At 39.9% G+C, this 27,401-nt stretch overlaps 2 protein-coding genes and 5 non-coding genes across 8 annotated transcripts; 1 reads left to right on the top strand and 6 right to left on the bottom strand.

The window, feature by feature from the left end:
• Positions 1–830: 830 nt before the first annotated feature.
• Positions 831–21,157, top strand: RFC4 (replication factor C subunit 4). Its single transcript, XM_066240779.1, has 11 exons — positions 831–1,087; positions 3,444–3,589; positions 6,490–6,568; positions 12,294–12,373; positions 14,632–14,751; positions 17,076–17,219; positions 17,725–17,845; positions 18,830–18,955; positions 20,658–20,738; positions 20,811–20,927; positions 21,018–21,157. Exons 2-11 carry the CDS (start codon positions 3,459–3,461, stop codon positions 21,111–21,113), a joined length of 1,095 nt encoding a protein of 364 aa, XP_066096876.1. The 5' UTR covers positions 831–1,087; positions 3,444–3,458; the 3' UTR covers positions 21,114–21,157.
• On the bottom strand, positions 21,154–27,337 carry EIF4A2 (eukaryotic translation initiation factor 4A2). Of its 2 annotated transcripts, XR_010726819.1 has the most exons (12): positions 27,202–27,337; positions 26,387–26,432; positions 26,166–26,298; positions 25,746–25,885; positions 24,822–24,990; positions 24,622–24,731; positions 24,243–24,386; positions 23,795–23,932; positions 23,464–23,553; positions 23,161–23,240; positions 22,623–22,733; positions 21,803–21,939 (listed from the first exon to the last, which is right to left on the bottom strand). XR_010726819.1 is itself a non-coding variant. In XM_066240778.1 (11 exons), exons 1-11 carry the CDS (start codon positions 27,228–27,230, stop codon positions 21,795–21,797), a joined length of 1,224 nt encoding a protein of 407 aa, XP_066096875.1. In that variant the 5' UTR covers positions 27,231–27,337; the 3' UTR covers positions 21,154–21,794. The 2 variants fall into 2 exon arrangements, 1 of the variants encoding a protein (XP_066096875.1); XM_066240778.1 differs by lacking the exon at positions 22,623–22,733 and having other exon boundaries at positions 21,154–21,939.
• LOC136312387 (small nucleolar RNA SNORA4) lies at positions 23,296–23,435 on the bottom strand. The gene has a single exon (XR_010726979.1). It is a non-coding gene; the product is annotated as a small nucleolar RNA SNORA4 (small nucleolar RNA).
• LOC136312369 (small nucleolar RNA SNORA63) lies at positions 23,612–23,742 on the bottom strand. Its single transcript, XR_010726964.1, has one exon. It is a non-coding gene; the product is annotated as a small nucleolar RNA SNORA63 (small nucleolar RNA).
• LOC136312416 (small nucleolar RNA SNORA81) lies at positions 24,023–24,200 on the bottom strand. Its single transcript, XR_010726998.1, has one exon. It is a non-coding gene; the product is annotated as a small nucleolar RNA SNORA81 (small nucleolar RNA).
• LOC136312370 (small nucleolar RNA SNORA63) lies at positions 24,451–24,577 on the bottom strand. Its single transcript, XR_010726965.1, has one exon. It is a non-coding gene; the product is annotated as a small nucleolar RNA SNORA63 (small nucleolar RNA).
• LOC136312421 (small nucleolar RNA SNORD2) lies at positions 25,987–26,055 on the bottom strand. Its single transcript, XR_010727003.1, has one exon. It is a non-coding gene; the product is annotated as a small nucleolar RNA SNORD2 (small nucleolar RNA).
• Positions 27,338–27,401: the final 64 nt, after the last annotated feature.

Consider the following 27,401-nt stretch of genomic DNA (forward strand, 5'->3'; position numbering starts at 1 on the left):
CATTCAAGCCCGGGAGCTCAGGTTTTGAACCTGGGGTCCTCTGCGACCCAGTCCCAAGTGCCACTGCCAGGTCAGGCAGTCCTTTAACTTTCATTAACCATCTGCACCACCACATTTCAGAGCAAGGCAGGACTGTACTTGCATGACAAAGTCCTTCCTCTCACTGATGAGCAGACACTACAAGAGGCATAAGCCATGCACTCTAAAGGGGAAGGAAAGGCATTGCCTTCAGCCGCTTCTGCTCTTAACACGCTGCGACCACGAAGCCAAAGGAAGAATAGGTATCCTCAGAGCGTCCTCTCCTGGCAAAGATCGACCCCACCCTCCATTACCATTCTAGAGTCGAAGCAGGTTGAAAGCCGAATTGTGATCCTTCAGAAATGCCAGCGAGGCGCCCCACTGGTTTGAAGTTCACAGTGAAGTACAGGTTCTGCAGACTCAAACCCACTAAGGGAGTGGGCCTTCTGAGACCTTTACTGGACCGCGGGGTTCCGGAGGCCTGCACACCCCTCCCCCACCACCGTCGTGGGCAAGAGGCCGCCGCGCCCTCCCCACACGTTCGCCGAGCAGGCCGAGTGCGGGATGCCCGCATCTCCTCCGTACGGTCGCGGCCATATACCCCTGCCCTGCAATCTGCAGTGGGAGGAATGCACGGGGTCAGGGTGGAACTATAGTTACACCTCCTCAGTCACTCCCGTTCAATCTACGCAGCCCTAAAAGCCTGTGTGTCTTCTCTCTTTAGATAAAGCACTACGGGTTCCCCTAACGGGGAGCGGAGCGCGCGGCCCGGAAGTGACGCGCACGCACGCCGCGTACTCCCGCCCCGCCCTTCGCCTGCAGTTCCGTGGCGGGAACTGAGGCCGTTGTGTTGGCGACATTGGCTCTTGTCAGCCTGTCGGATCGCTCGGGCTTCCCTGATTCTGGTATTTTCAGGTGGGGGAACTGAGCTAAGGCTTCGATACCGCCTCGCCCTTGCACCGTTCCGGAAGCCCCAGGAACGAGCCGGCGGCGCGTCCTCGCTCCGGAGACAGCGGCCGAAAGGCCCCAGCAGTGTCCGGGAACGCGCGCGAGAAGCCGGGGATAACAGGTGACCAGCCGGAGAAATTGCGAAGGTTGCTCTGCCTTCCTGTGCCGCTGCGCCCGGGCTGCCCCCGCGCTGTCCCCGCGCTGCCCCCGCGCTGTCCCCGCCTGCGCCGTGGCGCGCACCGGGCTGGACCCGCGCTCCGGGCTGGACTCGCGCTCCGGCCTAGCTGCCTCCACCCCCTGGAGAAAGGGCCCAGTACCGCAGTCTTCGGAACCTGCCATGGCTCTGGAGTACTATTTAGCAGCCTGTGGCAGGGGGTGTAATCCAACACGTTAAAAACCGTGGCAGTTTACAGTGCTAACAGTTTCTTTTGTTTATTAAGTATTACACGGATGCCAAGCGGAGAACTATGTGTTTGCACAGTTCTTTTAGTTGCCTTAGAGTAGGCCTTGGAGCATCTATCCTGTACCAGTCAGGGCACTAGGCCTTGGGGTAGAGCACTGAAAAAAACCGACTTGTCAGTAACGCTGGGAATGTTCAGACAAGCTCCTGATGCTTTTCTATCCCCGAAAACAGCCGTCTGTTTACCCGAGTGTTTAATAGTGGTTATCCTCTGGATGAGATTTTGTTTGAATTTTTAAGCTCAGACATTTCTTCAGTGTTTTGATTTTTTCCAAATGAGTAAAAACAGCTACATTCTTTTCTTTTTTAAATGTTTATTTTATTGATTTGAGAGAGAGAGACAGGAACATCAGTCTGTTCCTGTACACGCCCTGACAGATCAAACCAGCGACCTCTGCGTTTCCAAAGGATGCTCTAACCTACTAAGCTATGCGGTCAGGGCAAGGGCTACTCCATTTTAACAATAGATCCCCTCTCCATACAGACTAGCCCCAGAAAAAAGCCTCTGAATTCAATAATTGGTTCTGCCAGTAAAACAGGCCCTTGAGTTGTGCTCTAGCCCTCCCCCCCCAAAAAATGGAGGTTCTCATTTGTGGTCCTAGCACTTCTAATGGCCGAGTCTGAGGAACAGTTAATCCCATAGCTCAAATGAAAGAGGCTATAGAAGCCTGTGTAGAGCAGGGGTCGAGAACCTATGGCTCGTAACCCAGATGTGGCTCTTTTGATGGCTGCATCTGGCCAGCAGACAAATCTTTAATAAAAAAAATAATGTTAAAAATATAAAACAGTCTCATGTATTACAGTCCATTCATTTTGTACCGCTCATGTTCATGGTTGTGGGTGGCTGGAGCCAACCACAGCTGTCCCCTGAGACAACACCTAATTTTTATTGGATAATGCGTAAGGTACACAGGTCGTTGTATGGCTCTCATGGAATTACATTTTAAAATATGTGGTGTTCATGGCTCTCTCAGCCAAAAAGGTTCCCGACCCCTGTAGAGTTTGACCATTAATGAGTTCATATTTATCAAAAAGTTTGGAACTCTTAATAAGTTATCAGACATAAAATTTATCTTTATTCTTTAACTCCCTCATTATAAATAGATTCTCAGTTCTTGAAACACTGTCTAGGCCCTGGCCGGTTGGCTCAGTGGTAGAGCGTCGGCCTGGCGTGCAGGAGTCTCGGGTTCGATTCCCGGCCAGGGCACACAGGAGAAGCGCCCATCTGCTTCTCCACCCCTCCCCCTCTCCTTCCTCTCTGTCTCTCTCTTCCCCTCCCACAGCCGAGGCTCCATTGGAGCAAAAAGATGGCCCGGGCGCTGGGGATGGCTCCTTGGCCTCTGCCCCAGGCGCTAGAGTGGCTCTGGTTAGGACAGAGCGACGCCCCAGATGGGCAGAACATCGCCCCCTGGTGGACGTGCCCGGTCAATCCCAGTCGGGCGCATGCGGGAGTCTGACTGCCTCCTGGTTTCCAGCTTCAAAAAAAAAAAAAGAAACACTGTCTTTTATGTCCTTGCAGCCTTCAGTTCATTGCATTTAGAGCAGGGGTCCCCAAACTTTTTACACAGGGGGCCAGTTCACTGTCCCTCAGACCGTTGGAGGGCCCAACTATAAAAAAAACTATGAACAAATCCTTATGCACACTGCACATATCTTATTTTAAAGTAAAAAAATAAAACGGGAACAAATACAATATTTAAAATCAAGAACAAGTAAATTTAAATCAACAAACTGACCAGTATTTCAATGGGAACTATGCTCCTCTCACTGACCACGAATGAAAGAGGTGCCCCTTCCAGAAGTGCGGTGGGGGCCGGATAAATGGCCTCAGGGGGCCGCATGCGGCCTACGGGCCGTAGTTTGGGGACCGCTGATTTAGAGGGTGCTAGGTCATGGGGTGTTGTCCTTTATTTAGTAAATGATTATTGAATATTTTTGCACAAGGTTAAGTGTGCTTTCAGTCTGTTTCATAATGGTTTCAAAAGAGCTTTTCTTTTTTTGTCTTGCACTTGGTCAGGTTGAAGCAACAACCATGCAGGCATTTCTAAAAGGCACATCTATCAGTACCAAACCACCAGTGACCAAGGATCGAGGGGTAGCTGCCACTGCTGGAAGCAGTGGAGAGAACAAGAAAGCCAAACCTGTTCCATGGGTGGAAAAATAGTAAGAATTCTGTTTTTGTTGAAATTGTTAACAAATTACATCTCTAATTGGTTCAGATCACTTTTTTTAACCTAAGCAGGGATGCTTTGCTTTTAGATCAGTGGTTCTGAAAGTGTGCGCCGGGGCACACTGGTGCGCCCTGTGGTATTCCAGAGAAATATGTGCCTATTGGGGACCAAAAATCCAACAGGGTTTTTGGAGTTTAGATTTTTGGGGGATAGAGGTGTGGGGAATTGGCTGTAAGCTGACAGTCTGCCCAACCCCCCACCTCACTTGCCTGATTAGGTTGCAAAAGGCTGTTAAGCTGTGGTGCTGCATTGTTTACACTACCCCCCATGTTCCCCAGAAAGACTGGAGGCAAGTTTCTTCTATCCTTTGTTTGGTGTAAAGTTAAGATGATATGTGTGGTGGGGGTTTTCTGCACTCAACACAATTAAGAGTAAAAAGAGAGGAATTCTTCAGTGTATTGATGAGGAAATGAGTTTGCCTTTCAAATATATGCCTGAACATTGAAGAAATCACTAGGACACATCAGGCTTGCGTTTCTCGTAAACACAAGAATGAAAAAACACATTTGCACCAAGACCTGCCAAATTTATTAAATCTTACTAAGAATGTATCTGTATATATACAAAGATAACTTTTTGTCTTTTTTTTATTTTGTAATCCCTCTTTTTTACGAATTCTAAAAAGCATAACTCAAAAAATGTAACATAAAAATGTTTTTTAATGTCAGAATAAATTTAATTTTGTCATTTATTTCATTTAATTGCCATAAAAGCACACTTGGACTTTTTTTTCTTCAATATTTGACTTAATTATTATAACGTATTTCTCAGAAATTTGTATATAGTGCGTCTATAATGATTTGAAGGATTTTAAATGCGCCCTGACATCAAAAAGTTTGAGAAACACTGGTTTAGATGTTGGAAAGCTCCCAATTATGTAAGTCATAGAACCTTGGAGCTGAAAAAGGACCCTAGAATGATCTTGTTTAATTCCTTTATTTTATAGATGAACTAAGGTCTTCTCTATAACTCAGTTCTGTGGTTTTAGGGGCTGGGATATACATTGAAAAAAACAAAATTTTTATAAGCTGGCTCATGGTCAGGAATTCTATTTAAATCCAAATAATCAGTTCCCCTTGCATTACTGATAGGTTGAAATTGTTGAGCTTTTGTTTTTTAGACATTTTGGCAAAAATAACGAAATGGCACTTAAATTTCAATTAGCTAAAATGGTATCATGACAAGTAGTAATTATAACACCAAGTATAGCCTCAGTTATTACTAATGGTTTGTAGATTACTTATTAAGGCCAAATAAGGCCCTCATGTTTTGTTTGGAACCAACAATTCTTTTTTTTTTTAATTTTCTAAGTGAAAGGAGGGGATAGACTCTCTCATGTGCCCAACCAGGATCCACCTGGCACCCCCCATCTGGGGCTGATGCTGTGCCTGTGTGGGGCCATGTTCACAATTGAGCTGTTTTTAGTGCCTGAGGCAGAGACTCCATGAATCATCCTCAGCACCTGGGGCCAACACGCTTGCACCAATTGAGCCATGGCTGTGGGAAGGGAAGAGAGATAGAGAAGGGGGAGGGGTGGAGAAGCAGATGGCTGTTTCTCCGGTGTTCTGTGACTGGGAATCAAACCTGGAATATCTATCTGTACACCGGGCTGACATTCTCTACCACTGAGTCAACTAGCCAGGGTCTACCAGTTATTCTTTTAAGAATAGCAAGTTTCACATAAAAATCTAGGTTTTTTTAAAATAAGTGTATTATACAAGATGGGAAAATCTAGATTTTCAGCTTCGCAGGAGATTAAGCAACACTAGATGCAAATTCTCACTTGACAACAGTTAGATGGACTTGAATACTGTTTCTCATTTTGGAAAGGTCTTATGTTCCTTAATTCACCATAGTCCCTGTTTTCTCTTGCCTTACACTCCATCTTCTTCATTCTTGTTAATCTGCTGGGCCTCTGCAGGTATTTGAATATGAAACTGGTTTATCATCTACTCTGGTTTCCCTAGAAAACATTCTCTGACATGAAATTCATGCCTGGCACTGACCCAGTTAATTAGAAAAATATGACTCAGAAGGAATTTTTGATTAGTTAACTAAGCACAAAGCCTCATTTTAGGGTTGGGAGTATAACTGTTCTAGCTTTCCTCTTTTTTTTTTATGTCAGAGAGAGACAGAGAGAGGGACAAATAGGGGCAGACATACAGGAAGGGAGAGATGAGAAGCATCAGTTCTTCATTGCCTCTCCTTAGTTGTTCATTGATTGCTTTGTCATATGTGCCTTGACGAGGGGCTACAGCAGAGCGAGTGACCCTTTGCTCAAGCCAGCGACCTTGGACTCAAGACAGCAGCGCCCATGAGGTCATGTCTATTATCCCACACTCAAGCCAGTGACACTGTGCTCAAGCTGGTGAGTCCAAAGGTCACTGGCTTGAAGCCCAAGGCATTGACTTGAGCAAGGGGTCACTGGCTCAGCTGGAGCCCTCTGGTCAAGGCACATATGAGAAAGCAATCAGTGAACAACTGAAGTGTGCCACAACTATAAACTGATGCTCCTCATCTCTCCCTTCCTGTCTGTCTGTCCCTCCTCTCTCTCTGTCTCTCTCTTATGCTAAAATAAAATAAAATCCTTTTGCTTAATTTTTGTGAGTATAACAGATGCAAACTGGAAAAGTGAAAAAAAACACTCTTAGAATGTTTTTACTTAAGGTAAATACAAATGGGATTTCCACCTACTTCCAATTTTGACAGCTTCTCATTTTATTACCAGTATATGAGAATTGTTGGTATTTTAGCAAAAAGAATACTTGGAGACTTTTCTGTGGCTATTTATTATAATATACTAAATAACCTTTGGTTGTGTTTTTTTCCCAGTCGCCCAAAATGTGTGGATGAAGTCGCTTTCCAGGAAGAAGTGGTTGCAGTGCTGAAAAAGTCTTTAGATGGAGCTGATGTGAGTAGCAGATAATGTTTAATGTCACTAGGAAATTTAATACTTAATTTATTCACCCTTTTCCTTCCTTTATAACCTCCTGCCCCCATTAAACACTATACTATCTATACAGTAGGCTCTTGATAACTATTTGTACAGTGGACAATTAGTTCAACAAATACAGGGTGGAACAAAAGTAGGTTTATAGTTGTTCGTGTGGAAAATAATACAATAATTAATAAATAATAATAAAAGAATAAATTCTGTGTTTCAGTCTTTCACAGCTGTAAACCTACTCTTGCCCCACCCTGTTATTATGGAGCATCTCCTATGCTGTCCTATGACGTTGTTATATAGTACTTAAATATAGACCATTGAGCAAGACATAATGGGTCCCATTGCTCCTGAGCTTTTATTTTGGTGGGGAATGACAGTATAAACATGTAAGCCAAATAAATAAAAGAATTCTAGATGACAATATGTGTTACAAAGAAGAATCAGAGAGCCCTGGCCATATAGTTCAGATGGTTAGAGTGTCATCCTGCAGCATAGAGGTTGCCAGTTCAATTCCCGGTCAGGGCACATAAAGAAACAGATTGATGTTTCTGTCTCTCTTTTCTTTCCCCTCTCTAAAATCAATAAAAGAAGCATGAAAAAATTTTAGAGAAGAGTCAGAGATTCTTTGAAAGTATAATTTCTCTAATAGTTACAAAATTGTCACAGGGATATAAAGTACATCATAGTGAATATAGTCAGTAATAATTCTATGGTGCCAGATGGGTTCTACACTTATGAGGGGGTATATCACTTTATAAATTGTATAAATGTCTAATTACAATGCCATATACCTGAAACTAATATTAAATAATATTCAATGTCAACTATAATTGAAAAATGTAAAAAGTAATAAATTTTAAAAAGGTTTAATTTCTCACCTAACTGTTGGGTTTGATTTGAACTACAGTACAAAAAGAAATTGAGCATTTACTTCTGCTTTTAGCACTGTGTCTCCTGCTGTGATGAGTGGAATAACGTATCCTTAAGTGACATGCATTTTAGATTATTCAGAGGCAAAATAAACCCATATAAAGAATTGGCCATTTAAAATTGTATATGATAAAGTGCTTTAAGAACTTAGTGAAGGAAGGGGAAAAGTTGCAGATGAAAGTTATAGTTGGTTTTTGATTTATTCCCAAGATTTGCTTCTTTCCCTTAACCTAGCTGTTTTGAATGAGAGGTTCTTTTGTTTTTTTTGCTGCCATTGTTCTCTTCCTGGAATTACAGTACAACAATACATATTTTGAAAGAAGTTACATTTATAAAACTATTTAAAATCTTTTTACCAGTATTTGATGGATATGATCCACATATTTACCTTTTAATCATATACTAGTATATGATTCTAATTGCTTACTGATATTTATACATATTAAAGAACAGGTATACTTTAATTGCTAGTGTTCTCAACTCTTAAGCAAATCTAGTGGGATTATGCTTCAGTTCTTGACTTTATACCATTTAATTTACAAGGCTGAATTAAAAACTTAACCACTTTTTTACTATTTTGTGGGGTGTTTTTTTTCAGAATAAATTGGTAAAACTTAAAGATGAGGTAATTTTTTTAATTCTATAGAGTAAAGGAAAATAGTTAATTCCTCATTTACTTTAAAAGGTTTTAAAGTAGAATTATAATGAGTTTTTTCCAGAAATCAATTTTAAGAACTGATATTCCACATAGAATTCTTTCCCCCCATGTTTATACAGCATAATGATTTAACTTACATATATCCTGATATGATTACTGTAAGTTTGGTTAGTATCCATCTTCTCATGTAGATAGATATAAAAAGAAATATTTTTCTCCTTGTGATGAGAACTTAGGATCTACTCTCAACAACTTCCATATATATTATACAGCAGTGCTAACTAGTCATGTTGTTCATTACATCCCTAGTACTTATTTTATAGTTGAAAGTTTATATACCATATGACCACCTTCTTTCAGTTTCCTCTCCCCCAATCCTCTGTCACTTTTCTTTTTTTATTTTTTTAAGAGAGAGAGAGACAGACAGACAGAAAGAAAGGGAGAGAGATGAGAAGTATCAACTCGTAGTTACAGCACTTTAGTTGTTCATTGTTTCTCATATGTGCTTGACTAGGGGACTCCAGCCAAACCAGTGACTGGCTGCTTCAAGCCAGTGATCATAGGCCATGTCAATGGTCCCACACTCAAGCCAACAACCTTTTGCTCAAGCTGGTGAGCTTGTGTTCAAGCTGGATGAACCCACACTCAAGCTGGCAACCTTGGAGTTTTGAACCTGGGATTTCAGCGTCCAGGTCGATGCTCTATCCACTGCACCACCACTGGTCAGGCCTATTTTCTTTATTAGTATTTTTTTTTGCATTCCACATTTAAGTGAGATCATACAGTATTTTTTCTTCTCTGACTTATTTCACTTAGCATGATGCCCTCAAGGTTAATCCATGTTGTCAAAAATGGCAGGATTTCCTAGTATTTTCTGGCTGAATAAAATGACATTGTGTATGTTAAATTTTAATTAAATTTATTGAGGTAACATTGATAACATCATATAAATTTCAGGTGTACAACATTATAATTCAATGTTTGTATACTTGTTTTGTGCCTACCACCCAGTCTAGTTTTTTTCCATTACCATATATCTGATCCCCTTTACCCAATTTTTTGTTCCCCCAACACCCTTCCCCTCTGGTAATCACCATTCTGTTGTATGTATCTATGAGTTTGTTTTGTTTGTTACTTTTTGTTTTATACTCCACATGGGTGAAATCGTACGGTTTTTGTTCTTTTAATCTAGCTTATTTAACTTAGCATAATACTTTCAAGATCCATCCATGTCGCAAATGGCAGTATCTCATCTTTTTCTTTCTTTTTTTTTATACCTAAGTATTTTGTTGAACACATATACCACATCTTTATCCAGTCATCTATCAATAGACAGGTGGTTTTCATGTCTTGACTGTTGTAGGTAGTGCTGCAGTGAACATAGGAGTGCCTGTATCTTTACAAATACGTGTTTTTATATTTTCAGGGTAAATATCCAGAAGAATTGCTGGATCATGTGGTAGTTTTTAAATTTTTTTTTTTTTTTTTTTTTTTCTGAAGCTGGAAACAGGGAGAGACAGTCAGACAGACTCCCGCATGCGCCCGACCGGGATTCACCCGGCACGCCCACCAGGGGCGACGCTCTGCCCACCAGGAGGCGATGCTCTGCCCATCCTGGGCGTCGCCATGTTGCGACCAGAGCCACTCCAGCGCCTGGGGCAGAGGCCACAGAGCCATCCCCAGCGCCCGGGCCATCTTTGCTCCAATGGAGCCTTGGCTGCGGGAGGGGAAGAGAGAGACAGAGAGGAAGGCGCGGCGGAGGGGTGGAGAAGCAAATGTGCGTTTCTCCTGTGTGCCCTGGCCGGGAATCGAACCCGGGTCCTCCGCACGCTAGGCCGACGCTCAACCGCTGAGCCAACCGGCCAGGGCTAAATATTTTTTATTTACTTATTTTAGAGAGAGGAGAGAGAAAGAGAAGGGGGGGAGGAGTGGGAAGCATCCACTCATAGTTGCTTCCTATATATACCTTGGCTGAGCAACCTCAGGTCAATGCTTTACACTGTGCCTCCACCAGAAGAATAATGAATAAATTATTCTTAATTTTTTAAAGAACCTCCATGCTGTTTCCCACAGTGACTGTACCAATATACATTTCTACCAGCAGTGTATAAAGGCGCCACTTGTTATTTCTTATTTTTTTTATAGTAGCCATTCTAACAGATGTGAGGTGATCTCACTGTGGTTTTAATTTGTATTTCTCTAATAGCTAATAAGGCACATACAGTTCTTGAATGCACCATATATATCAGACTGTTATATAATGTATGGTTTAATAATTTTACCATGTTTTAAAGAATTTAAATTATATGATAGTTACCTGATGAAGCATTATAAGTATTGATTAAGGTATGCACATATCAAAGTAATAGTTATAACTTGGCCTGGGCTGAGTGGCTCAATGGATAAAACAGTGACCCAGTGTGCCAAAGGTCAGGGGTTTGACCCCTGGTAAGGGCATGTATAAGAAGCAATCAATGAGTACACAACTAAATGGAACTAAGTGAAACAGTGAGTTGATACTTTCTCTCTTTCCTTCTCTCAAATCAATGGAAAAATTAATAAAAGAATAATTTAACTTTAAAAACAAAGGAACCTAAGAATGTTTTCTTACTTTGTTTTTTTTAGCTATTGGTTACCATTTTAATAGTAACAGTCTTCTAGTATATTTGTCTACATACAGCCATACCACCCTGAATGTGCCTGATTTTGTCTAATTAATATATCTATATGTTGATTTATTTATTCGGCATATATTGAGTACTGCACAAGATGCTGAGAATACAGATGTGAAAAGAACAAATATGGTTCTTGACCTTAAGCATCGAGTAAGGTAGACAGGTATTTCACAATTAAACTCAACAGTTAAGTAAATAATAACTAATTGCTAACTGCATCTAGTACAATAAAGACTGATGAGAAATTAACAGAGGAGACCCACTTTAGATTGAGTGGTCAGGGAAGGCTTCTGACAAAAAAAGTGCAGTAGGAGTTGCCTGGGCAGAATAAAGGAGTCAGATGCTATCTTGTGGGGGACAGCCTATGTGCTGGCCATAAAGTGCTTAGGTATTGGGAGCTCATGGTAAATGGGAGCCAGCCTAGAAGGTAAGAGAAATGGTGAGCAGATCATGGATGTCCTTGTAGGTTATGGTAAGCAGTTGATTTGTCTGTCTTTGTTTTTCCACATAGAGTATGGCACCAGCTAATAGTTTTAAGTAGCAAGCAGAGTGACAATGATTTGGGTGAAGAGTGAATGGATGAAAAGGGGTGAAAGGTGGGGGTTAGGCAGGAGTGGAAGCAAATAAACTACTCTCTAATTTCCTATGTGCAATTATTTTCCTACATTAAAGGACTTAATGAATGTACAGTTTTGTAAGAGAGGTATTTAGGATTTAGTACATTTATTAACCTATACTACAAATCATTTGCCTGCTTGATAAGGAGCCAAGCTAGCTGGACTTTAAAAGTATAGAAGAGGATAACTAGTAATTTATTCTTATCCTTTCTTTAATGAATTCTCAAAACATGCAGGCATCCTACAGGGCACATGATCATTATGTGGAGTTCTACTTGGCATTAAGAGATGTTTAGTTTTTTTTAAGTGTTTCCATTCTTCAGCTCATTCAAAGCCCTATTAGGTCTCTTCACTCCTTTTTCTCAGTAATGGCCAAATTCAGTTACTCCTGTGTTCTATTTCCTCTTTGAAACAATTGCTAATCTTTATAAAATATAGAATCTTATCCAATCCTGAGCAAAGGGGTGGGTTAGGGAACGGACAGAAGTCTGGATTCCCTTCAGAAATAAAAGGTTTCTAGTTCAGCTTTGAAAACTTCATCTAAGCAGATTAAGTATAGAGCAATCATAAATATATAATTAAGCTTAAGATATTAGAAAGACATGTTGGGGGAAAAGTCACTAGTTGTGAAAAAAGCAGGAGTTAGAACTATTAATATTATGATACCAGTTATATTAAGTCTGTGTCTTAACATATATGTACCTTCTCTATTGGGGAAATTATTACATTGTTCCATAGACATTTTCAGTCATTTTCATGTATTTGTGCCAAAAGTATAATTTAAAAAAAATGAAATGTAACTTCTACAGCTCCCTAATCTCCTGTTTTATGGGCCACCTGGAACTGGAAAAACATCCACTATTTTGGCAGCAGCTAGGGAACTCTTTGGGTAAGTTGAAATCTCTCTTTTTTTAGACATGGCACTGAAAATCTCTGCTCCTGCTTTTCTTTCTTTAAAAATTTGCACTGGAAAAAAGATTTGCATTTGGTTTCTCTGTGAAATTGTTTTTGTTTCTGAACTTTTTATTAATCCAGTGGTTCTATTTCCAGTTCCTCCCCTTCAATAAATTAGCTTGCCTGCATGTTTTTAACCTTTATTCTGAACCTTATTCAAATATTTTAATGTACTAGACACAGGGAGCCTCGTGATTCTTTTATTTTTAATCACTTTTTTAAATTATGGTTTTGGACCCAGAGAACTCAGCCTGTAGTCATGTCTCCAGTCATGTTAATAGTTTCATCCCACTTTCTTAATGATTTCATTCACATCTGTGTCGTGTGATCGAATCTGTTGTGTCTGATGCTACTGACTTGGACCACCTCTTCTAGAGTTCCTTCTTGCACTGGCTTTCCTAGGCCGTGCCTCTGGAGTGGCAGGCCAGCTCCTTACCTTCAGGCATCTTAAGTGCAAGCAGTATGTGGTAGCTGATGAAGTATGATTCCAGGTACAGCAGAAAATCTCTATGAGCCGCCTTATTAGAGTCCACTTCCTAGATTCTGTCTTGGCTTAGCCAACCATAATCTAGGAGCCCTTAACTAGAAAAAAATATAAGACTGGGTTGATACCCAAGCAACATGCTCCAGTAAAGCAAAGGTATCTTGAATTTATCCAGAATTTTTATATTAGGGTATGACCAAAGGGTACATCGGAAATCTTACAAATGAAAGTAATTAGATAGATGCCTATGGAACCACCGAATATGTGAAAAAATCATAAGTCTTATCTTCTGTGAACTTAATATTATATTTATTTGAGAGCAACTTTCATTTCTTAAGAAAATTATAAAAGTTTTTTTACAATTCTACAACTCCTCAGTTAGATCCAAACTGAACCAGCCTTAGCAATGTACTCATAATGAAATTAACCTCATGGTCCCTAGCTTGAGCCCAAAGGTCACTGGCTTGGCTAAAGCTCTCCTGTCAAGGCATGCATGAGAAAGCAATCAACGAACAACTAAAGTGCCACAGTTATGAGTTGATGCTTCTCTTCTCTCTCCCTTCCTGTCTTGTCTGTCCCTGTTTCTGTTTCTCTCTCTCTCTCTCTCTTTCTCTCAAGAAAAATATATAGAGAGAAAATAATAAATACATATCTAAATCTTGCTTTTTTGCCCTGGCCAGTTGGCTCAGTGGTAGAGCGTCGGCCTGGCGTGTGGAAGTCCTGGGTTCAATTCCTGGTCAGGGCACCCAGGAGAAGCACCCATTTGCTTCTCCTACCCCTACCCCTCTCCTTCCTCACTGTCTCTCTCTTCTCCTCCCACAGCCAAGGCTCCATTGGAGCAAAGTTGGCCCAGGCTCTAAGGACGGCTTCATGGCCTCTGCCTCAGGCACTAGAATGGCTCTGTTGCAACAGAGCAACACCTCTCATGGGCAGAGCATCGCCCCCTGGTAGGCATGCCATGCTGGGTGGATCCCGGTCAGGCGCATGCAGGAGTCTGTCTGACTGCCTCCTAACTTCAGAAAAATACAAATAATAATAATAATAAATCTTGGGGTTTTTTTTTTTAGTTTAAAAATATGTATAAATATGTAGGGAAATGGAAGTTTTCAAAATAGTGCTTTGGGTGTGCCAGTTTTAATTATTTTTTGATTTCCCTACAGTGAGCTACTTTTAATAATTTTCTTTAAAACCCACTTTAAAAAAAAATCTTCATGTTTTAATCTAGTAATTTTCCTTATGGCAAGGTACCCTATGGAAATAATTCAGAATATGCTATATTGACGTATTATTTAAAATTGTTACATACTTAAAAACTATCTAAATGTCTAACAACAGAAGGATGTTAAATAAATTAAGTAAATGATGGTACAGTAGTAGTGTGGAATGTCATATAGCTATTAAAATGGTATTTCTGGAGGTTCTGATGACATAGCAAGATGATTAAGATACAATATTAAGTGGAAAATTGATTTAAAATTTTATACATTATATAATATCATCTATCTGTTTTTTTTTAAAGCATGATAAAAAGCCAAAATGTTAATTGCATGTCTCTGCAAAAAAAAAATACAGAAATGATTGTGTACCTTCTGTCCATATTGTTTAGTTTGTGGATTTTAAACAACTGCAAAGCATGCAAATGTAAAATGTGGTTAAACCTATTATTGATATGCTCTGTGATGTTTCATATTTGCTTTATTTTGGTATAGGCATGAACTTTATCGATTAAGAGTTCTTGAGTTAAATGCATCTGATGAACGTGGAATACAAGTAGTCAGAGAGAAAGTGAAGAATTTTGCTCAATTAACTGTATCAGGAAGTCGTTCAGAGTAAGTAAGCTACCTTTCCTTCTGCATACCATGTCATTGTATTTGTGTAAAATACATATTTCTGCAAAGTTCACAACTTTTTTCATGTTAGATCTTATTTTTATCTAAATTATTTAAAGCCAGAAATGGCCCTGGCTGGTTGGCTCAACAATAGAGTGTTGGCCCGGTGTGTGGAAGTCCTAGGTTCAATTCCCAGTCAGGGCACACAGGAAAAGTGCCCATCTGCTTCTCCACTTCTCCTACTTCTCTTTCTCTCTCTCTCTCTCCTCCCGTGGTTTAAGCAAATTGGCCCTGGATTCTAAGGATGGCTCCATAGCCTTGGTCTCAGGTGCTAAAATAGCTCAGTTGCCAAGCAATGGAGCAGCAGCCTCAGATGGACAGAGCATCGGCCTGTAGGGGCCTTGCTGGGTGAATCCTGGTCGGGGAGCATGTGTGAGTCTGCCTCTGCCTCCCCCTGCCTCTCACTTATTTAAAAAAAAAATACAAAACAAAACAAAAAAAGGCAAAAATTATCTTTCCATTGTAACTAATTTTGTTGAGCTGTAAAGGGTTTTCCACTGATCTTTTGTGTATGGAGTATTAATTAACCAAATTGATAATTTATTGGTATATACATAAAAAAAATCTTGACTTCTGCAGTTGTGTTTTTTTTAAATCAGATATTTTTAAGCTTCATTGTATATTTCATAATTAGGATGATTGTATAAGTTCTTATATAGAATGGGATGCTTTTAGAGTGAAAGAGGAGGTATTATTATTTATAACTAAATAGGATTGTCCTGAGTTAAACAGGGATGTTTAGTCAACTACTTATACTCCTAAGGTGGCAAAGTTTCAAGATTAAATATTTGGTACGTAGCATATACATTGCTCCCAAAAATTATTGGATCAGGAAACATGCAGATAGTCCATCCAGTACTTTCAGCCTTTTGTATAGTGCATTTTCACCAATGAAATAAAAGTTGGTTTTGCATCTCATTTGCATAATTGAACAACTTTCTTTGACTTGTCGTTTGCTTTTCTGATGATGTTTAATAAAATCATGCTTTTTTATCGCTTCATATTCATTTTGAAATATCCCCTAATTTTTGTGAGTAGTATATTTAAATTTATATCAGAACACACATTAAGAATTTGTAGAAAGTGAATGAGCCTGTCCAGACAGTGGTGCAGTGGATAGAGCGTCGGATTGGGATGCGGAAGACCCAGGTTCTAGACCCCGAGGTCACCAGCTTGAGCACGGGCTCATCTGGTTTGAGCAAAGCTCACCAGCTTGGACCCAAGGTCACTGGCTTGAGCAAGGGTACTCGGTCTGCTGTAGCCCTACAGTCAAGGCACATATGAGAAAGCAATCAATGAACAACTAAGGTGTCACAACGGAAAACTGATAATTGATGCTTCTCATCTCTTTCCGTTCCTGTCTGTCTGTCCCTATCTATCCCTCTCTCTGACTCTCTGTCTCTGTTAAAAAAAAAAAAAAAAGTGAATGACTAATTTCTTTATCCACCATGCATTGACAGTGCATATAAATCATTTCTGAGAAGGCACTTAGATTAAGAATGTATAAAGAGCCTGCTGAGGCAGTGGCGCAGTGGATAGAGCATCGAACTGGGACGCAGAGGACCCAGGTTTGAAACCCCAAGTTCAAAAGCCTGAGCATGGGCTCACCAGCTTGAGCGCGGAGTTGCTGGCTGGAAGATGGGATCATAGACATGACCCCATGGTCGCTGGCTTGAGCCCAAGGTCATTGGCTTGAGCAAGGGGTCATTCACTCTGCCATAGCCCCCCAGTCAAGGCACATATGAGAAAGCAATCAGTGAACAACTAAGGTGCCACAACAAAAAACTGATGCTTCTCATCTCTCTTCCTGTTTGCCCCTATCTGTCTGTCTATCTGTCTCTCTCCCTGTCTCTGTCACACAAAAAACATGTATAAAGAACTGTTACAACTCAATAATAAGACAACCCAATTGTAAAAATGGGCAAAGTATGTGAATAGACATTACTTCAAAGAAGATACACAAATGGTCAATAAAACATGAAAATATACTTATCATTAGCTATAAGAGAAATGCAGATCAAAACCACTATGAGATATCACTTTACACTCACTAGGATGGCTATAATAAAAAAATACAATAATAGCCAAATATGTGGCCATAGAAAGTAGATATTTGTGATTTCCTATGGCTAGGAGAGTTGGGAGAGAAGAAGAATAACTCCTAATGGGCATGTGGTTCCTTTTTGGGATGAAGAGTATACTCTAAAATTAGATTGTGATGACGATATGTGAATTACAACTCCCTATATATTTCTCTGAATCAGTGGGAAGCCATGTCCTCCTTTTAAGATTGTGATTCTGGATGAAGCAGATTCTATGACCTCAGCTGCTCAGGCAGCTTTAAGACGTACTATGGAGAAAGAGTCTAAAACTACACGATTCTGTCTCATCTGTAACTATGTCAGTCGGTATGTATACTGCACTGAAGATAGATGTTATTATGCAGCCTTATTTGATAACTCCCAGTAAGGAGGAAGAAAAATTGTTTCAAGGGTACATTAATAGATTAATACTTTAGTATCCTCTATCACAGGGGTCGGGAAACTTTTTGGCTGAGAGAGCCATGAACGCCCCATATTTTAAAATGTAATTCCATGAGAGCCATACAACGACCCATGTACCTTACGCATTATCCAATAAAAATTTGGTGTTGTCCTGGAAGACAGCTGTGATTGGCTCCAGCCACCCGCAACCATAAACATGAGCGGTACGAAATGAATGGATTGTTTTATATTTTTAACATTTTTTTTTATTAAAGATTTGTCTGTGAGCCAGATGCAGCCATCAAAAGAGCCACATCTGGCTCGTGAGCCATAGGTTCCCGACCCCTGCTCTATCAAATCTTGATAAAAGTGAGTTTTTTGGGAGAAATCCTTCTTTAGACACTGACTTGTTTTTACCAATATTTTACAGAATAATTGAACCTCTGACCTCTAGATGTTCTAAATTCCGCTTCAAACCTCTGTCTGATAAAATTCAAAAGCAGCGATTACTAGACATTGCTGATAAAGAACATGTCAAAATTAGCAATGAGGTAATTACCAATTATTATTATTAGTTATTATAATGACTGCATTTGAAGAGGCCCTGAAAGGAGTCGTGTATTGCTTTGATTTCTGATGTCAATTCTTCAGGCAGAGTTAGGCTACTATATTTCCCCATGTGTAAGATGCTCCCACATATAAGATGCACCTAAATTTTGGGGCCCGAAATTTGAAAACAAATGTATTACATAAAATTATTGAACTCAAGTTTTATTCATCATAAAATTCATACAACTCCTCATCACTATCGAAACTTATCCTCATCTGTGTTTGACGACAAATCACTATTTTCAGCAATGAACGCAAAACCAAGTGCGAAAAAGCGGGAAATGCAAGTAAAAAATCTATAACCACTGTATAAGACGCACCCAGTTTTTAGACCCCAAATTTTTTGAAGAAATGTGCATCTTATACATGGGGAAATACAGTAAATGAGTAACAGTTGCAATGTTAGAGAATTAGGAGTTAGTCTTTCTGTTGCTATTAGAAGTTTATTATCAGTATTTTAGAGACCCCAAACTGGGACAGATTTTATGTATCTAATGCAAATTCTGCAACAACTAATCTGCATGATGACAAGATTTTAAAGTCTTCTAGCTAATAACTACTTCGAAAACTGATTTGGTATGATGAAATTCTGGTACCGTGATAGATATATAGGCCTCATATTTATTATAACAGAATTTAACCATAATTTGAACTTTCTTTGCTGTGTGTGATCAAGAAAATGGGTAAGTATGGAACATCTCTGTCTACATATTTCTTTAAAAGGCAGATCTTTTATCTTACCATTGGACTGAGGCTGTCTTCATGAATTCTGCTGCTATAGGACTGATAATATTCCCTCAAAAATGAAAATGAATTTCATTTTTCTCAACTCTAGGCTAAAATATAATGCTTTTTACTTTATTAAAATCAAAAAGCCTTAATATGTCATAAGTAAAAAATACACAAAAATCTTTTTATCTCTTTAGGCAGTGTCTTGTCTTGTTAAAGTATCAGAAGGAGACTTAAGAAAGGCCATTACATTTCTTCAAAGTGCTACTCGATTAACAGGTGGGAAGGAGGTCACAGAGAGAGTGATCACGGACATTGCTGGGGTAAGAGCACCAGTTATCCTAAAATTGTTGTGGCTTTTAGAAAATTTTCATCCAACAAGTATATACAGAATGCTTATTATGTGCTATCTTAGTCCATTCAGGCTGCTCTAACAAAACACCATAGGCTGAGTGGCTTACAAACAACAGAAATTCATTCAGTAGTTCTGGAGTCTGGGACGTCCAGGATCAAGGAGCCCACAGATTCAGTGCAGTGAGGACTCACTTCTTAGTTCATGGACTCCTCTAATTCATAGATGGCCTGCATCTTTCTGTTTTAGAAGCGAGCTGTCTGGACCCTCTTTTACTATAAGGACACTAATGCCATTCATGAGGAGTCAACCCTTGTGAACCAAACATCTCCTGAAGGCCCACCTCCAAATACCGTCACTTTAGGGAATTTTTTTTTAAGTGAGAAGTGGGGAGGCAGAGAGACAAGACACTGGTATGCCCCAGGACCAGGATCCACCTGGCAAGCCCCCTACCCAGGGATGTTCTGCCCATTTGGGGTGTTGCTTCGTTGCTCAGCAACCAAGCTACGTATTTTAGCAATTGAGATGAGGCCATGGAGCCTTCCTCAGCACCAGGGGCCAACTTTCTCTAACCATTCAAGCTGAGGCTATAGGCCAGGATGAGAGAGAAGAGGGGGAGGGGTAGAAAAGCAGATAGTCACTTGTCCTGTGCGCACTGACTGGAAATTGAACCCGAGACTCCATTCCCCAGGCTGACACTACCACTATGCCAACTGGCCAGGGATAGATTTTTTTTTTAAACATAATTTGGGAGATGTCCCATTTAATCTATAGCAGTGTTTTTTATCCGTTGGCTCATGGACCAGCCTGCCAAAAATTTTGTGCCTGTCCTTGAAAATTAACCACCTGATGTTTGTACAAATGGTATACACCCAGTGATCTTAGTCAAATTTCCTTATGCTCAGGGTGATTTCTGCCTTACCTGTCCCCAAAATAATTGTTTTCACCAGTCCTAGTGTAAAAAGGTTGAAAACCACTGATCTGTAACATGTACCAAGTACTATTCTGGGAACGGAATACTAAGTGAATAATCTGGGAGTATCAGAATGGTTTAGGGATATAGCAGTTAAAAATTTAAGATACCTATTTTCTTAGAATCTAATCTGATGGCCATATAATAAACAAGGGGCATACGTATTCAACTTACAGAAGTATTTTATTGAAGAAAATGGAATGCCACACCTGTGTTTGGATACTTGGTGGCAGGCTTTCTATCTCAGCATTGCACTAGGTTGAAACAGCATTAGTTTAGTCCCCATTCTCTAATAGGGGCTTTTAAAACACACCAATCTCATTAGAAGCCTCTACTTGGAGAAAGGGCATTTCCTCTTACTTTTCAAATTACTTGATTTTAACCACTGCTGTCCAAGAGAATGTTTATTTTGTATAATTCAAGAACCATTCAAGGACTTGAAAGCAAAAAATACATCACCCTTATTGCATAGTAGTGAGTGGTGACTGGACTAATATATTGCTTTAGCATTCTGGAGAACATATTTCAATTTCGGGTCCAAGAGCTTTCTAGGTCACCTCTCTAGGGTTAAGGATTGAGCATATAAGGTCCTGTGCTAGGACTTGATGCACACAACTAACCAAACATGTAAGATGGCAATTGGCATAATAGCCTTTGCAGTTATGCCCAAACTGTCTTCATCCCAAAAACTCCTTTTCAGGTAATACCAGCTGAGACAATTGATGGAATATTTGCTGCATGTCAGAGTGGCTCTTTTGACAGACTAGAAACTGTGGTAAAGGTAAAGTTAAAAATACTTCAGTAACTTTTGGTAAGAGAAAATTAAATGCTGAAAGCAAATTTTTTTCCACAGGAATTAATAGATGAGGGTCATGCAGCAACTCAGCTTATAAATCAACTTCATGATGTAATTGTAGAAAATGATGATCTTTCTGATAAACAAAAGTCTATTATTACAGAAAAACTTGCAGTAAGTACACACTCTTGCACATTTTAGCAAAGTATGTATTTGTACCTGAAAGGGAAGTTTATTTGCTTTTTCTTTTCCTTTTCCTTGTAGGAAGTAGATAAATGCTTAGCAGATGGTGCTGATGAACATCTACAATTGATTAGCCTCTGTGCTACTGTGATGCAGCAGTTAACTCAAAATTGTTAAGCCCATGTTCAATTATTTAAAAAAAAATAAATGACCAAAGTATTTTTAAAGTGAATATACAATTTATTTAACATTCAAACTTCATTAAGACATGTGCAATATGGCAATTTTACTGGGGACTTAACCCTACTTAGGATGATTGCTTGCTGGGGCTTAGCAACAGGGTCCAGTTCACACTTAGCACTAATTAAATACTTTATTGAATAAATACAATACCAAACAAAATGCATTCAAATGCTTCCTTAAAAAAAATCAATTTTAAAAGCCTTCTATTCAGGCTAATGACAAACACAATAAAGGCAGATAAGCTAGTTTAACATAATTGGCTGATTTTATACAGCACTTATATCTTTTAGTCCACAAGTATATTATTAAATGATAGAGAACATCTAATACAACCATTTCTACAGAACTAGGAAATAAATTTCTAAGAAAGAAAGATTTTACAGACCCCATCTTTTATACCCAACCCCAACAGTCTAACTCTAAAGAGGATAAAGCCAATGACTTTCCTCACAAGAGCTCACGACTCAAGTCGCTTTGCTATCAAAATCTGTATTTGTGATCCGTTATGAGCATTGAGACAAGATTCAAATATTCCCAAAGAAAGAAGCACAATGCACGTTGTGATCGCCTACTCAGCAACAGCGAGCACTGCATTCAAAACTCTCATCTCAGGAATTAAATAAGGTCAGCCACATTCATTGGCATTTCCTCCACTGTAGTATTGTAGAAAGTCTCAATGTCACGAAGAATCCTCTTGTCTTCTTCAGTAACAAAGTTTATAGCCACACCTTTCCTCCCAAATCGACCCCCTCTGCCAATTCTGTGTAAGAAAAGAAATTAGCAATTAGAATGTTTTCTTCTAACAATGCATGAACTACTGAACATGATGATCCACTTGTTAACCACCAGCTGCTGTTTACATATCAAGGTTATATAGTTCGTCCTTCTAATTGGAGCACTATCTGCTAATCAATATCTAGAGAAAAAAAATCTTCCTTTGCAGATTCAAGGCTTGTCTGGCTGCAAAATGAGATTTTATCAGGTGTCTTGAGCATTATTTTTAAAGCAGAGACAGTATTATGTTTGGGGTAGTGAAATTAAAAAGCCCATACCAAAGTGGGCCAGCCAAGAGCAGAAGTCAGCCTGGGACAGATGTAAGCACACCAGTGATAAAAACAAAAAGAAGTTATGTAATCCATATCGACGCAGTTCTGGAACTGTAAACTGTAAATACAAATGCTACAAGGTTAACTATTGTCTAAAACTTACAACTTTTTCCAGTGGGAAAACAAGTATTTGGTATGGTGTCCCAAACTCATCACTGCTTTTTTGCTCAGTTTCACACGTTATACTCATTACTCAAACGTGTTTACCTCCAAAACAACTTGCTACCTTTCTGATATGAACCAGATAACACAAACCACCTAATATACAAAAATGCCTTGGCTGGAACAACTTAAAAATATCAAATAATCATGACAAAAGAAAAACAAGTATAAATACCGACTCGCTCTTTATTCAAACAGTGTGCTGTTTCGCTTATGATTCCACGTCCTAAATTACGTCAACGCCGTTTCTGAGTGCCATCTCGTCATCAACTGCTGCTATCGACTCCTGTATTTTTTAAAAAGTCTTTTTTTACATCATATAACAAAGTACAATTCAATTTATCTAGGGATAAAGCCACTATAACTAAACCAGGGACTGCTCAAATTGCTACCAGACGACACCAAGAAAATCCCAACTATAATCACCAAGAAAGCACATAGACACACAAGAGCATCACTAAAAATAAACTAAAACCAACAGATCAAAAACAATCTAATCCATATGTATGAAAGCCCACAATCTGGGCACTGTTTACAATTGTTTTCCCACTGTGAAATGACCAATCTTCCCAAATACAATTTTAATTACATCTTACCACATTCCTGTCTTTTGACAAGTCCCTGAATTGAGGCTACCTTTCAGACAAATCCGTCAGTAGAAAAGCAATACGTGAACTCATTTTACCAAGTAAGCCAAGGTGCCATCTACTCACCTGTGAATATAGTTTTCACGATTGGTAGGTAGATCGTAGTTTATAACCAATGATACTTGTTGCACATCAATCCCACGAGCCTGAAATACAATAGTACGATACTCAAATTCTAACTAAAAACTGGACACCTAATGCAATGTAGGCCACAAAATAGTAGCGAACTATATGTTTAGTGACATAGCTCACTGTGGAGTGTGGTCTTCTTTATTCTCCCAAATAGCTCAAGTTGGTAAAGGTTATTAAAGAAACCTTCCCCCACAAAAAACTTTTGGTACATTAAAAACAGCAGTAAGACTAACTCACCAACAGGTCAGTAGTGATCAGAACACGGCTTGACCCTGATCGGAATTCCCTCATGATAACATCTCTTTCCTTCTGGTCCATGTCACCATGCTGCAAATCAACAAACCTTAATTCAAAAATCACCAGTCAAATCAATAATTTCAATCACATGTATGAGACCAAGCGTACCTGGCTGCTAAAGAGTATAGCAGACAGGTATAGTTAAGAAACAACTTTATTTTGAGCAGGGGGAACGACAACACAGCACTTAACAGCTATATTGTAGTCTGAATCCTGCTATAATGAATCAACATCATTTTAAATTACTCTATTAGATTAGAACACCTCTTACCAAAGCAGAAACTGTGAAGTCCCTGGCATGCATTTTCTCAGTGAGCCAGTCCACCTTGCGCCTTGTATTGAGGAAAATAACAGCCTGTGTAATCGTCAGTGTCTCATACAAGTCACAAAGTGTATCCAACTTCCATTCCTACAGTATTTCAAAGAGAAAGTCAAGTCATTAAAACAGTTTCGTTTCCAATTAACAATCAAAGAAATTCACTATTAGACTGGTCTAAAAACATATTGCACCAAATCTTAAGACAAAGGATACTGGACATTAAGAAAGAGGTCCACCCCAGTCTTTACAATCTAGTGCATTTACTTTTCTTCTTGTGTGTACTCTGCTAGCATTATTACAAAAACCAAGATGTGATCCCAGTTTCTGCAATTTTAGCACAGTGCTTATACAAGAAGGCCAAAAACATGGCTATGTTTTGTTTAATAATTAGACAAGTTACCTCTCTTTCAACATTAATATAAAACTGTTTGATTCCTTCAAGAGTCAATTCTTCCTTTTTCACCAGAATTCGAATCGGATCTCTCATGAATTTTTTGGTCACTTCCAACACATCAGTTGGCATCGTGGCAGAAAGCAACACAACCTTTAAAAAGACGATGGTGTCACACAAGTAGCACAACTTTCACAATACTCAAAAAAAAAAAAAAATGTTTGAGACCAAGCGTCTCTGTCTTGCTATGAAATTGAGCTAGACAGAGATAGTTATGCATCAATTACTTTAAGCAGGGGGAACGACAATAAAACACTTCAGTTGTATTGTAACAGTTCCTGCATTAAACCTCAACTTAAGCTTTATGAGGGGGTGAAATAAAGCTCACCTGAATACTTGTATTTAATTTTTGGAAAATCTCATAGATTTGATCTTTAAATCCTCGGCTCAACATTTCATCTGCTTCATCCAAAACAAACATTTTGATCCATTTTGGAGCTGTTAAAAAGTCATACTATCATTTCTATATTCTCAGGGATATTTGAATTTTTTATAGTAAAAAAATTTTCACTCAACAGCAATACTTACAAAGATATCTTCTGTTTAACATATCAAACACTCTCCCTGGTGTACCAACAACAATATGTGGTGCTTCAGCCTGCAGTTTTTGCATTTCATTGCGAACATTGGTTCCACCAATGCAGGCATGACAAGTTGCTCCCATGTAGTCTCCAAGTGCCAGAATTACCTTTTGGATCTAAAAGTCAAGAGCCTTAATTATTGTCCAAGAAAATTACAGGCTGTGACTAAACTTCCAAAGCATAATGGCAACTATCTGGTCTGCAAATAGCTTTTATGCATGCATAGCACTTAACTATCTTATCTCCAAGCTTGAAATGCAGACTGATCTAACTGCTTCAAGGTAAAATTCCTTTGAAATGTCTTCTTGTGCTTTGTCCAACTTGGGAACCTATTGCCCCAGGTACCAACTTGATTAAGAACTAAAAACCTGTCCTTTATTTTTCATTGTGTAGGGAGATGTAAATAGTGAACCAATCTCTGCAATTACATCTAAGCTAATTTTCCCCCACAGGGCAGTGACAATCTTGACCTCAATAAAGCCTACACTTTTACTAGCAATGTGTACTTCTAAGCCTGTATTACCAGTGAGCTTTGAAAACATATCATGCAACAGATGCATAACTAATGACAACATGTCATTGCAGTTTTCATGTTGCACAACTACATTCAAACTTAAAAATGGAAACAGATATAGTCCACCCTCAACAGTAAACTTTTTGGTTTTTCTCCATCTGTTATAAAACCCTGCAAACCATACTTGCACACCCGGTTCCTATATAACTTTCAACAGAACTCCCTGCATGCATGGACAGTTAAAAGGAGGGCTCTGACAGGACCAATTTATACTGCTTTATGCTTTAAATTCTTCAGTTGTGAAACCTGAAACCTATGCAACACGCAAGCAGTTTTTTTGAACTACACTATCAATACCTGTTGTGCCAGTTCTCTGGTGGGGGCCAATACTAGTGCTTGGGTCTCCTTGAACTCAATCTCCAACTGTTGCAGGATGGAAATAGCAAATGTGGCTGTCTTGCCAGTACCTGACTGAGCTTGAGCAATCACATCATACCCTAAAAAAAGTAGGATACATATTTACCGATCCCACATCAAACCGTCACTTCTAGTTTACACTATGTATTCCATTTGGCACATGAATTATGCCCAAATAATCAAGTGATCAGCAATGAGTATTCTGTTCATTTCAGGTCAGTCCCGAAAGATGATTGCCATCATTTCACTTTAAGGAATACAAGTAGGTACTAGTCCCCCATAAGTTATTTTCCCTTTTATGGTCGAGGTCTATGTAAAACAATGATTTCATTTTTACAAAGTGCCAACGAGTTCTTTTACCTTTAATACAAGGGATAATAGCTCTCTGCTGAATAGCTGAAGGCTTCTCAAAACCATAAGCATAGATGCCTCGAAGGAGAGACTCCTTTAAATTCATATCGTCAAAGTTATCAACAATCTCATTCCAGTTGCTCTATAAGTTAAAAAAAAAAAAAAAAAGGAATAAACAGGATGAACAAACTCACCATTCCAGAGTTTCAAAATCCACACACATTTCTTACCTCGATGACACCATCGGGGTCCATTCCCTCTGGGCCGCCATGTTCTCTGCAGACAAGACGACTGCAATTAGAAAACATCCCTTTCCCAAGCCACCCAAATTCACATTAGGGAGACGGCCCTTTACAATCTGTCACAACGGGCTGCCCTCCCCCGTACGTGTTCACTTCCTACTAAAAAAGCAAAGGAAGCGGCGAAGCTAGGCACATGATTTATCGGCTGTGCGCCCGTCAAAAGGTTGAGAACCCAGGGCGGACGGAAAAGCCCCACAGTCGCCGGCCCTTCCCCCAAGCCTGGCGCTCCCATCTCGCGAGAGCTTCACACAATGCCCCGCCCCTAACAATGCGCAAGCCGGCTGATTGACGCGGGCATAGGCCTGGCGAGGGCTATGCCAACGGCCCGCCCGGACCCCGTCGCCGGTCCAGTCCCACTGCTTCTCCGGGCCGTGGCGAGTGGGAGCCGCTGTCACCTTCTCCCACCCCCACCAAAAAAGTAGCACTCAACTCGCCGCTGGCCGCAATTAAAGCTTCGGACCCGGTTACACTGTACCGAATTAGGCCTGTGTCACGGCTTTAACTAAATGTCAGCTCCATATGGGCACGGGGAGAAGACATCACACCATTTAATTTTCGTGCCCTTGTCTCTTCCTAGTCCAGGGCCCTACCCATCATGGAAGCTTCTCGAAGGACACAGGGGTACCATACCCCAAAGAAACACCTATGAACCTGGAGTTCGCTGTCTCCACAACAGCTACTACAATCTCCCACGGCGCTACACGACCTTCCCCACAATCGAGCCCCAGGGAAAAGAACCTTACCTGTTATAATCCGCGGAGCCACCAGACATGTTACGAAAAACCACTCTGCGCCCGACTGAAAAGACAGGAGACCACGCCGCCCGTTTTTTATAGGCTCGTGGCCGGAACCCGTTTTCTGCGGAGGAATTTTCTCGTCGCTCTCCGGTTAGCAACAAAATTGTGATCGTGGGGTCCTTATCTCTGAAAATGTCCTAAACAAG

Source organism: Saccopteryx bilineata, chromosome 8 (genome assembly GCF_036850765.1).
Source record: "Saccopteryx bilineata isolate mSacBil1 chromosome 8, mSacBil1_pri_phased_curated, whole genome shotgun sequence".
In the NCBI taxonomy this organism is placed as follows: domain Eukaryota; kingdom Metazoa; phylum Chordata; class Mammalia; order Chiroptera; family Emballonuridae; genus Saccopteryx; species Saccopteryx bilineata.